Below are 13,027 nucleotides of genomic sequence, written 5' to 3'. Positions count from 1 at the left end.
AAATTTCACTAAACCATTTTAGCCGCTTTTTTTTGCCAATCTAGCCGGTCGGCCCAAAAACTTCTGGCAACACTGCCGACCATACACGCGTGCCGCTACGTAAATGGAATAATCTGTTCCACTGGCAATGAAAAAGAAGGCGGTAATGCTTGGGACGCTGGCATTGCTATTGGGCCTGCTCAGTCCGCCTAAACAGTGTTGCCAACTTTTGATTTTCAGAAAGCACCAAAAGTTGGAAAAAAGGCGTTTTACCAAACTAAAAGCACCAAATTTTTTTTAATCAAAGGATGCTTTTTTCGTAACAGTTTGCATTTAACAAAAGCAAAAAATTAACAATATTACAAGAATACATGCATAAATCAATACACATAACGTTTTCGCTCATAACGATTGAATAGCCTTTACACATGCCATGATGTCTCATGCTTACGACGTAATACCGAAGTACTATTAAAACTAGTATTTCTCGAGAAAGAAAAATCGAATCGAAACAATTTGATGTTTTCATTATATAACCACAAATATCGCAAAAACCGTGTTTTTGGCAATCTGGGGGTAGGATATCTAAAAATTCTAGTACTAGAGCAATTGTGCGGCCAGATTTGGATTCAAGAAACGATGTGTTTTACTCAGGTGGTAAAAAAAATCAAAATTTGTACAAACAATTAGAAAGAAAAAAATAAATACTTAACTTACCTGCGTAATAGCATTTTCAACGCGAATCGAATTCAACAAGGTGGGTTTGCAACTTCAGCTTTTTATCAATTATGGTTGTATTTGAGTGCATTTGAATTTGTATATTCTTGTAAATTCCGCATCTTCATGAGACACCACAGCTTATAATATTTCAAATTATTTCAGGTTTTAACTATCTTGGAGTAATTTTAATTAAAAAAAAAACACTAAAAAAGGCACTAGGCACTAAGTAATTTTTTTTTGCGTTTTAATTTTCAAAAAGCACTAAATCTAGTGCTTAAAGCACCAAGTTGGTAACTATGCGCCTAAAACAGGTGTTGTGTGGATAAGAAGGGGAAGAGAGTTCGAGTTTACCTCGTCCATTTCAGTCCGCGAAAATCGCGCACTAACCCAATCAAGCGTAGTTCATGTATACAAAACTGAAACCTGTTTTCGGCGGACTGCCCAGCAGTGTTGCCAGGTCTTCGGCATGAGAAAACGTCCCTCTTGGTCTGAAAAAACGTCATTTCCTACCCAAAAACGTCTTTTTCAAATGAATGTACATAAAATTCGTCTTATTAAACTTTTATTGCATACAAAGGTACATAGATATGTACGTAAGGTATATTAAAATGTCATTTCGACAGAACACATTTAAAATTCATTGTAAACTGGTTTGAGATCGTTAATAAAAAATCATTTTATACATATACTTGTGACCAGCTGATTAAGTCAACAACATTTAGATCGATTTTGGCTGTTTCTCATTTGTTTATTTAATGTTTATTAGTTTTCCATAAAAGCCAAGCTCATTATATAACAAACAAAATATAAATCCACATTTCAAACTTTGTTCAAAAGTTATAAAAAATCTGTAAAATTTCAGCTAGATTTTCAACTTTTTATTCAGATTTTTTAGAATTTTTTTTGAGTATGCAGTTTGATAGCGCATTAAATTTCAGGGCAATAATGTGCAAGTTTGAATGGGCTAAATAATCGCGTGGATTTTTAATAATTTTGTTTTTCTTGTAGGCGTTTGGTTAGGAAGTCGGTTTTCGAAAATGCTAAATTACGTTCTGCTAAGAAGGAGTAAGTAGTATTTAACCATTTTTTGCGTTCGTTACATTTTCAATGAAGTCTTAAAAAAGTCGCCTAGTTTTTCTGACTTTTTATGCCGTTCCAGCTTTTTTGATGCTTTTGCGAGCGTGTGAGTTGCAACAGATCAGCTTTTCCTGATTTGGCTTTTGATGTGGCTATTGCAAACATTACAATAAGCCTCGTAACCTCAAGTGTTTACACAACCAGCCATTGAACACGGGATCCTTAGTCCAAGATAAAAAAAAGTGCGCGTACGCTAGGTTTGCATCATATTTAAGTCATCTGTGTCCAAAGGATAAATATCTTTTGAAGCAGCTGCTGCAAAACACAAAGCTTGTAAAGATTTTTTAAGAAAGTAATTCAAAATCAGTTCTACTTACAAGACCCTTACCGTCAAAAAGAAAAATTACTGGGAAGTTAAAAAACGTGAATTTTTACACAAAAAACGTCCAAACGTCAACGGGATACAAAAAACGTCCAAATGACGTTAAAAACGTCAACCTGGCAACGCTGCTGCCCAGTCCAGTGTGTGTTCGAGTGGTGGACTGCTCAGTCCGACTGAGCAGGCTAGTGTGCGGGCGCCCACTGATGAAGTTGAATGCGACGAAACTGGCTGCTGCGAAGTCGGCAGCATACAATGCCGGCGAACGGCGAACTCACCACAGCGAAATTACCGCGGTCAAAATTAGAACACCCGCCGGCCTATAAAATTGAACACAGCCAAAGCGAAATGCGAAGTTCGCACGGCGGCGTTTCGTGGCGGTAGATTTATTTCTATCGCTCTGCTGAGCCATGGCGACAGTACATGCCAAATGTGGTCGATGTTTTTTTACTTTCAAAGATTTAGAAGAAAACAGCATGTAACACGAATTATTTTTAATGGTTGAAAAGTACAGTGATCGATTCGTTAAATCTGTCTTAAAATAAAATAATTTATAATAATTCCCCCTTGCCTTATATTTATATTTGTTATCATTTCATCATTTCTAAATATGGTTTCGTTTCTCATAATATGTTCACCTAACTTATAAGTGCTACGAAGTGGTATCAGCTGTTTTCGCTACCGCTCTAATTCTGTTAANGGGCGCCCACTGATGAAGTTGAATGCGACGAAACTGGCTGCTGCGAAGTCGGCAGCATACAATGCCGGCGAACGGCGAACTCACCACAGCGAAATTACCGCGGTCAAAATTAGAACACCCGCCGGCCTATAAAATTGAACACAGCCAAAGCGAAATGCGAAGTTCGCACGGCGGCGTTTCGTGGCGGTAGATTTATTTCTATCGCTCTGCTGAGCCATGGCGACAGTACATGCCAAATGTGGTCGATGTTTTTTTACTTTCAAAGATTTAGAAGAAAACAGCATGTAACACGAATTATTTTTAATGGTTGAAAAGTACAGTGATCGATTCGTTAAATCTGTCTTAAAATAAAATAATTTATAATAATTCCCCCTTGCCTTATATTTATATTTGTTATCATTTCATCATTTCTAAATATGGTTTCGTTTCTCATAATATGTTCACCTAACTTATAAGTGCTACGAAGTGGTATCAGCTGTTTTCGCTACCGCTCTAATTCTGTTAAAGTAGGCGAAATAGCAGACGAACGGTGAACGACGGCATCGCCCAATTCGGCGAACTTAGCCGTTCGCCAGGTATTGTGTTTCAAGCATAAGTGGAAAATTCCTTTCACTGGGATTGAAAACGTTGTCGGCAGTGCTTGGGATGCCGGCATTGCTATTGATGCCACTTGTTGCAAACAGTGTTGCCATAACTCAAGATTTATCTTGAAAATGAAAAATTTTCGGGCTGTTTTTTATTAAAAATCTTCAATAAAAGATTTTTTTAAAAGCAAAATTTTACACTGAAAATATCTTCAAAATGAAGATTTTTGTGTATGATGTTAAATTAAGTTTAAGTTAAAATTGTTAACTTATTTATAGTATCCTTTCTGCATCATTGTAAGCAGCAAATGAAGGAAGAAGAAAAATGAAATATGAAATCCCTTACAGTATTATCTGCCTTCTTCTGTCGCACAGTGAAACATATATGCAGCTTTATAAAATAATATCCATGTAAAAATATCAATAAAAAACCTAATTAAAAAGCTCAAAATTTTTATGGAACTTTGTCCAATTTTCTTAACTTGTGTACAAAGAATGAAGTTTGGACTTACATGGTTTTTGATAGATAACGAGCTATTCTTTCATAAAAAAAGAAGTAATTTTTAAACAAAAAACACAAGTGACTTCGAATCTCATATAAATATTGATCGACAATTTCTTTATGATCCATTTACGGGATATAAACCAAATTAGTATGCGGTCTCCCTTGAGGTACCACCTTCCGATAAAAAGGAATTATCGAAATCAGTTCAAGTGGTCCAAAGTTATACGGTAACATATATACATACAAACGGTAAAAACTTGCGCAATGTCGCGTCCCTACCCAGTGGGAAAATGTAATGTATAGTAATCGAAAAAATAATCAGTAAAAGAACACTTTTCACATTCGAAAATGCCTTTTTTTCCCCGGGTGATGTCCTAAGAAAAGTGCATTTTGCATTACCTAGTATCGAGAAATGAATGTGTTTTAATATGAAATTTTTGGAACTTTCTGAATTCATTAGAATGCTGATTACATAGTTAGCAGTAATATAATCCAGAACTCATAAGAAATACATTATATTATTTATCACGCATTAATGCGTTACTACTTTTCCGACTGGGTATTTATATTTTCGCCAGGGTATATATATACATATATGTAAACTGTGCTACGCATTTTGTGATGACACGAGGCAATTTTCATTTTAAGTTTAAGTTGTTATAAAAAGGACTTTATAACTTGAAATTGGTAATATGTTCAACCAACATAATAAGGGCTATTTACAGCCGTAAAGCCAATATAGAATTTCTTTTAAGGTATTTTTAAATGAATATTTTTTGGGATCGAAAAGATTTCTTTAAGCTTAAAAATCTTATTTTGAAGATTTTTTTGGAAAAAATTAAGATTTTTAGGGGACTTCCTCTGGCAACACTAGTTGCAAATGCGCTAACTGCGCCTGCGTGACTGCGGGCGGTGATGAAATATACGAACTCTGGAACACTTTGTCCTGCTGGACGAAGAGTCTGCAACTGTGCACTTAGCTTCTCTTCGGCACCACAGAGTGCGGTCACTTCCACTTCGAGCTGCGTCATGACCCGCACTTCGTCCTTTGACGGTTCGTCAATCTGCTTCTGATTTGCATCATTTGCCTGTGCTACGCTTCCACCCGTTAGCAAATACCACTCCACTATTGGCATTGGCATTAGAACTTCTGCATGAACTTCTTGCAGTCTACTGATCAATTCGGCTTTCGTGTCACTCGTTTTAAATTGAAGTTTTTGCAATACTTCTTTTAATTCCGCGACTGTTAAGCGATTTAGGTCAATGACCACTTCTGAGATCAGGCGCTACAGACAGATTCAAGACAACCAGTTTTATTCAGTTCAATTTAACGACTGCCCAATTTTACATTTACTATACATAAGCACTTAATGAGTGTTTTTTTAACTGCTTTCCACTTTGTTACATTCATACATCTGCCTTTGAAAAACCACTGATAGCTGGCAATACTGCACATGTTTCCGCAAGGGTTGCATTATGAATTACGAAAATTTGGGCTCTAGAATAAGGGCGTATCTCATCTTTACCAAATTTCATAATTCGCTATTCCTAAGTTAAATTAGACCAAATACTCGAAACACTGTGCGACGCGTAAACGTAAGTTGACAAGAAGTATATCAAATTCGCAGTTGATAGAGAGAGAAAGAGAAGAAATGACAACGGCCCGTCATGCGGAGGTGAGTTTTCGGTAATAAGCAAATGGGCCTGAGCACACTAGCCTGCTCAGTCGGACTGAGCAGTCCACCACTCGAACGCTCACTGGACTGGGCAGTCGGCCGAAAACAGGTTTGAGTTTTGTATGCATGAACTACGCATGATTGTGTTAGTGCATGTGGCACATGCAAACAAAACGAAGTAGAAAACATGTTGTCTGTGTGTGCGTGTCAGTCCACCCTCAATCCGCGATTTTCGCAGACTGAAATGAGCGAGGTAAACTCGAACTCNATACGGTAACATATATACATACAAACGGTAAAAACTTGCGCAATGTCGCGTCCCTACCCAGTGGGAAAATGTAATGTATAGTAATCGAAAAAATAATCAGTAAAAGAACACTTTTCACATTCGAAAATGCCTTTTTTTCCCCGGGTGATGTCCTAAGAAAAGTGCATTTTGCATTACCTAGTATCGAGAAATGAATGTGTTTTAATATGAAATTTTTGGAACTTTCTGAATTCATTAGAATGCTGATTACATAGTTAGCAGTAATATAATCCAGAACTCATAAGAAATACATTATATTATTTATCACGCATTAATGCGTTACTACTTTTCCGACTGGGTATTTATATTTTCGCCAGGGTATATATATACATATATGTAAACTGTGCTACGCATTTTGTGATGACACGAGGCAATTTTCATTTTAAGTTTAAGTTGTTATAAAAAGGACTTTATAACTTGAAATTGGTAATATGTTCAACCAACATAATAAGGGCTATTTACAGCCGTAAAGCCAATATAGAATTTCTTTTAAGGTATTTTTAAATGAATATTTTTTGGGATCGAAAAGATTTCTTTAAGCTTAAAAATCTTATTTTGAAGATTTTTTTGGAAAAAATTAAGATTTTTAGGGGACTTCCTCTGGCAACACTAGTTGCAAATGCGCTAACTGCGCCTGCGTGACTGCGGGCGGTGATGAAATATACGAACTCTGGAACACTTTGTCCTGCTGGACGAAGAGTCTGCAACTGTGCACTTAGCTTCTCTTCGGCACCACAGAGTGCGGTCACTTCCACTTCGAGCTGCGTCATGACCCGCACTTCGTCCTTTGACGGTTCGTCAATCTGCTTCTGATTTGCATCATTTGCCTGTGCTACGCTTCCACCCGTTAGCAAATACCACTCCACTATTGGCATTGGCATTAGAACTTCTGCATGAACTTCTTGCAGTCTACTGATCAATTCGGCTTTCGTGTCACTCGTTTTAAATTGAAGTTTTTGCAATACTTCTTTTAATTCCGCGACTGTTAAGCGATTTAGGTCAATGACCACTTCTGAGATCAGGCGCTACAGACAGATTCAAGACAACCAGTTTTATTCAGTTCAATTTAACGACTGCCCAATTTTACATTTACTATACATAAGCACTTAATGAGTGTTTTTTTAACTGCTTTCCACTTTGTTACATTCATACATCTGCCTTTGAAAAACCACTGATAGCTGGCAATACTGCACATGTTTCCGCAAGGGTTGCATTATGAATTACGAAAATTTGGGCTCTAGAATAAGGGCGTATCTCATCTTTACCAAATTTCATAATTCGCTATTCCTAAGTTAAATTAGACCAAATACTCGAAACACTGTGCGACGCGTAAACGTAAGTTGACAAGAAGTATATCAAATTCGCAGTTGATAGAGAGAGAAAGAGAAGAAATGACAACGGCCCGTCATGCGGAGGTGAGTTTTCGGTAATAAGCAAATGGGCCTGAGCACACTAGCCTGCTCAGTCGGACTGAGCAGTCCACCACTCGAACGCTCACTGGACTGGGCAGTCGGCCGAAAACAGGTTTGAGTTTTGTATGCATGAACTACGCATGATTGTGTTAGTGCATGTGGCACATGCAAACAAAACGAAGTAGAAAACATGTTGTCTGTGTGTGCGTGTCAGTCCACCCTCAATCCGCGATTTTCGCAGACTGAAATGAGCGAGGTAAACTCGAACTCTCTTCCCCTTTTATCCACACAAAACCGGTTTTAAGCGGACTGAGCAGTCCAGTGTGCGGAGGCCCAATCTCATAAGATAGCTCATGTCAGCTGACACGTTCTCCGATTTTACGTCGCACAGTGCCGCCTAAGTAGGCAAACATCGAAAAATTCGTTGTATAAAGGTAATTCATCCACTAGAAATAATTAAATACAAATATCACTATGAAATAAATTATATGCCACCAGGAAGTTATACGTGTCCCGGCGTTTCGCTGGGTCACGTCTAGGAATCGAGATATATATATAACTATCATATAGGGGGGTCGGCCGCTGTGGTGTAGTGGTAAGCAGTGCGCGCTTTCACACATCAGCACCTGGGTTCAAGCCCTGGTCAAAGCAACATCCCAAAAAATATAGAAAAAGGTTTTTTCTTAACAGCGGTCGTCCCTCGGCAGGCAATGGCAAACCTCCGAGTGTATTTCTGCCATGAAAAACAGCTTCTCATAAAAATACAATCGCCGTTCGGAGTCGGCGTAAAACTGTAGGTCCGTCCTCTTTGAGTGACAACATCAAGGCGCACGCCACAAGTCGGAGGAGAAGCTCGGCCAAACACTAACATATGTGTAAGCGCCAATCTATTATTATTATTATCATATAGGGGAAATTGTCACCTTTGGTGGTCTTTTTTTGACATAACTCGAGAACCGCTAGTCCGATTTTGCTCAAACAAATTTAAAAAAATTAAAAATTACAATTCCTTTAATCTGTTCATATAACGATTTTCTATATANCCTCTGGCAACACTAGTTGCAAATGCGCTAACTGCGCCTGCGTGACTGCGGGCGGTGATGAAATATACGAACTCTGGAACACTTTGTCCTGCTGGACGAAGAGTCTGCAACTGTGCACTTAGCTTCTCTTCGGCACCACAGAGTGCGGTCACTTCCACTTCGAGCTGCGTCATGACCCGCACTTCGTCCTTTGACGGTTCGTCAATCTGCTTCTGATTTGCATCATTTGCCTGTGCTACGCTTCCACCCGTTAGCAAATACCACTCCACTATTGGCATTGGCATTAGAACTTCTGCATGAACTTCTTGCAGTCTACTGATCAATTCGGCTTTCGTGTCACTCGTTTTAAATTGAAGTTTTTGCAATACTTCTTTTAATTCCGCGACTGTTAAGCGATTTAGGTCAATGACCACTTCTGAGATCAGGCGCTACAGACAGATTCAAGACAACCAGTTTTATTCAGTTCAATTTAACGACTGCCCAATTTTACATTTACTATACATAAGCACTTAATGAGTGTTTTTTTAACTGCTTTCCACTTTGTTACATTCATACATCTGCCTTTGAAAAACCACTGATAGCTGGCAATACTGCACATGTTTCCGCAAGGGTTGCATTATGAATTACGAAAATTTGGGCTCTAGAATAAGGGCGTATCTCATCTTTACCAAATTTCATAATTCGCTATTCCTAAGTTAAATTAGACCAAATACTCGAAACACTGTGCGACGCGTAAACGTAAGTTGACAAGAAGTATATCAAATTCGCAGTTGATAGAGAGAGAAAGAGAAGAAATGACAACGGCCCGTCATGCGGAGGTGAGTTTTCGGTAATAAGCAAATGGGCCTGAGCACACTAGCCTGCTCAGTCGGACTGAGCAGTCCACCACTCGAACGCTCACTGGACTGGGCAGTCGGCCGAAAACAGGTTTGAGTTTTGTATGCATGAACTACGCATGATTGTGTTAGTGCATGTGGCACATGCAAACAAAACGAAGTAGAAAACATGTTGTCTGTGTGTGCGTGTCAGTCCACCCTCAATCCGCGATTTTCGCAGACTGAAATGAGCGAGGTAAACTCGAACTCTCTTCCCCTTTTATCCACACAAAACCGGTTTTAAGCGGACTGAGCAGTCCAGTGTGCGGAGGCCCAATCTCATAAGATAGCTCATGTCAGCTGACACGTTCTCCGATTTTACGTCGCACAGTGCCGCCTAAGTAGGCAAACATCGAAAAATTCGTTGTATAAAGGTAATTCATCCACTAGAAATAATTAAATACAAATATCACTATGAAATAAATTATATGCCACCAGGAAGTTATACGTGTCCCGGCGTTTCGCTGGGTCACGTCTAGGAATCGAGATATATATATAACTATCATATAGGGGGGTCGGCCGCTGTGGTGTAGTGGTAAGCAGTGCGCGCTTTCACACATCAGCACCTGGGTTCAAGCCCTGGTCAAAGCAACATCCCAAAAAATATAGAAAAAGGTTTTTTCTTAACAGCGGTCGTCCCTCGGCAGGCAATGGCAAACCTCCGAGTGTATTTCTGCCATGAAAAACAGCTTCTCATTGAAATACAATCGCCGTTCGGAGTCGGCGTAAAACTGTAGGTCCGTCCTCTTTGAGTGACAACATCAAGGCGCACGCCACAAGTCGGAGGAGAAGCTCGGCCAAACACTAACATATGTGTAAGCGCCAATCTATTATTATTATTATCATATAGGGGAAATTGTCACCTTTGGTGGTCTTTTTTTGACATAACTCGAGAACCACTAGTCCGATTTTGCTCAAACAAATTTAAAAAAATTAAAAATTACAATTCCTTTAATCTGTTCATATAACGATTTTCTATATAATCAACAGTTTTAAAAAAATTTTATATTTTAGGCAGAATTTTCGATGAAAGGCGTAGAATATTCGCCAGAAAGAAACGTCAAGTGGAAGATAACTGCGAACCGCGAGAGAATGAGAGAATGTGCGATACACTGCAGAACGTTCTAGAGTTGCCATTACTACAGCGCACACCGAGTTCAGTTGCGAATCAGCAAGCTACAAGTTAAGTTTTAAAACAGATATCAATTGTGTTAGCCAGTTTTGTAAAGTGTTTTAATTGCCTTAACAAGTGTTGTTAATAGTTGTTTTGGATAATAAAGTTGTACAATAAAGTTAACTGAACTGTAATTTAGTCATATTGAGCGTTTCTTTAACAACCCAGCGATACGAACCCAAGAAATTTTGGGAAATCCGTCAACTAAACAAGGATAACCGTAACAATTGGTGTCAGAATTAGGATTGTTAAATAGATCCTATAGGAGAAAGTCTTGAAAATGGTAAAACTCCAGGAGGTTAATATTGAAGAACTCAAACAGGGGTTAGAAAAGCGAAATGCAGCAACCACCGGAAGAAAAGAGGAGTTACCATCACGGCTGCGGGAGGCTATGGAAAAAGAAGGCATCGACCAGTGTTTTTTTTTCATTTGATAGGTTGGTAGGCTAGATTGGATTTTGGTAAGTTTCGTTACAATGATTAATAGTTATTTGTGAAAAATTTAAAATACGTATCTCCAAACATTTTAGCAACCTTGTTACACAAATATTTCACCGGCGCGTTCGTATAACGGCAACCGCAAAACATGTAAATATACCTGGAGGTCGAATCCCGTTCTGCGTAATCGTGAAGTGAAGTGAAAAGCCAAAAATTCACGCCAAAAAAAAAGTGCGCTGTGAAAGTGTTATTTTTATCACTTCACAATAAAGCAGAACGCGAATTGACCCTCTGATTCGTAAGTACAAACGCATATCCTTATTATTGCCAATATACAACATGAACATCCTTATAGTATGTATACTTTAAGGCATACTTGAACCAAGATTCCAGCCATATTCCAGGTGGAGGTCTTTGAAATCGATGTCTGTGTTCCCGAATGTGTTCGTAGAAGGACAAATGGAGCCAGAATAAACATTGTGTCGTATAGTCAGGCAGTGTTACGGGCCTTAGACTGTTTTAAAACGGCATCAAGGCGTTTGGCCTCTTGAACAGCCTGGGAGTCCACAATAGCGTAACGCTGTGGTAGTTTCCGAGACAAGAAGGGTTTAAAGGCAACGAAAGGGCTGACTGTCTCGCAAAGCGTGGAGCCGAAATTCGCTTGCATGGTCCCGAGGCATTCTGCGGTACATCAAAAAGATACACTGCAGAACTACTTAGGAACTGGGAAGAATCTCAGATTGCTACCCACTGGCGGAAGGCAAAGATAATAAGACAGGCAAAGAGATTCATAACTCCTCCCAGGAGGAACTCCGAAAGACTCCTTAAGCTTAAGACTCTTACTGGCTATTTCAACAGCACACTGCAAGCTAGGGTACTATTCGAATCAAGTGGGGCTTTCTGTAGAGACGAACTGTAGGTTTTGTGGGCTGGTGGAGGCAGAAATATGAATCGTAGACTTATACACCTTGGAGAACGATTGTCTTCTCCATCTAAAATTTGAAATATGCTTAGAGTTTTGAATAGCTTAAGGTTGGAGTGATTACAATTAGGGTTTAGCCCAATAGATCTTCTTAGGTCGCATAGGTCAGTGCAGTAAAATGAATTGTTAACGCAGTTAATTTACACTTACTGTATTTTAGTTTAAGTAAATGTTAAATTATCTACATTTTTAATAAACTTGAAAAACAAAAACATTAAAAACTTAAAAAAAGGTAGGTTTTGGTGGATTTTGGTAGGAAAAAAATGTGTATGTGGCAACACTGGCATCAACCTTGACAAATACGATTTCCATCCATGAAGAGCGAAGAAAAGAAAGAGACTGCTTCTTCCTCGAAGGGTATGCAGCAGACAGCCGGGAAGGTTAAAGAACAGCAAAAGGCTCCAGGTTCATCAACAGTTATGGACATGAACACGTTATTGGCTGCCATGGCTCTGATGTCATCATAGATTTCAGATAAGGTTTCATCCCATCTTGGGCACAAACAACATAAATGTCATCGCAGCTAAATGAAAAGATCACGCAGATTCAGGAGTGTTTAGTTAGAGACAACGCGCAACTCACAGAAAGACAAGACAAAATCTAAGAGAAACAGGACAGACACGTTGAACCGCGGCGCTCCTAATTAGACCAGCCTACAAAGCCCATCGAGTAGAAGTGGAGACATCTGACGTGATGGACGAGATCCTGAAAACACTCAATTCGATGGCAGGGTAAAATGCTCCTGCAATTGAATGCCCCATAATCTCCATCTCGCAAATTGGCAGAAAAGCAAGCAACGTTACTGGTGGTGGATATGTGGACGGACATGAGCGAGTACTAATAGTAGATACGCGCGCATCAAACTCCATCATTCGATCTGATTTGGTCACTAAAGAGGTAAGGCTATTGCTTGGAGTAAGGTTGAGGACAGCAACTGGTGAGGACACGCAAGTTGGAGGGTTACACAAGTTAATAACCGCCGAGATTGTAGATGAAGTCATCATTGGAGTAGACTTCTTACTTGACCAAGGTATGCAGATCGACATGGAGAACAGAATCATGGAGTACAATAACATGGAAGTACCACTGAGCTGTGGTCATGATGGCCCGTATAGCAGCAAGTGGAGGATCCTGGAGGAAAGCGAACAGATTCCACCGAAGTCAGAAGCAGTTGTTT

At 39.2% G+C, this 13,027-nt stretch overlaps 1 protein-coding gene across 1 annotated transcript in view; it reads left to right on the top strand.

Annotated features, from left to right (window-relative positions):
• Positions 1 to 10,472, top strand: part of Zasp52 (Z band alternatively spliced PDZ-motif protein 52) — a 442,143-nt gene extending 431,671 nt beyond the window's left edge. The window contains exon 14 of the mRNA XM_017628721.1: positions 10,272 to 10,472. Coding sequence (XP_017484210.1) covers positions 10,272 to 10,444 — 173 coding nt within the window. The 3' untranslated portion in view covers positions 10,445 to 10,472. The remainder of the gene's footprint in view (positions 1 to 10,271) is intronic.
• Positions 10,473 to 13,027: the final 2,555 nt, after the last annotated feature.

The sequence above is a fragment of the Rhagoletis zephyria genome, unplaced genomic scaffold, assembly GCF_001687245.7.
Source record: "Rhagoletis zephyria isolate East Lansing unplaced genomic scaffold, Rhagoletis_zephyria_1.1 Rzeph_scaffold_00077, whole genome shotgun sequence".
NCBI lineage: Eukaryota > Metazoa > Arthropoda > Insecta > Diptera > Tephritidae > Rhagoletis > Rhagoletis zephyria.
Note: the sequence above shows the minus strand (reverse complement) of the source record. Positions and strands in the feature narration are given on the sequence as shown.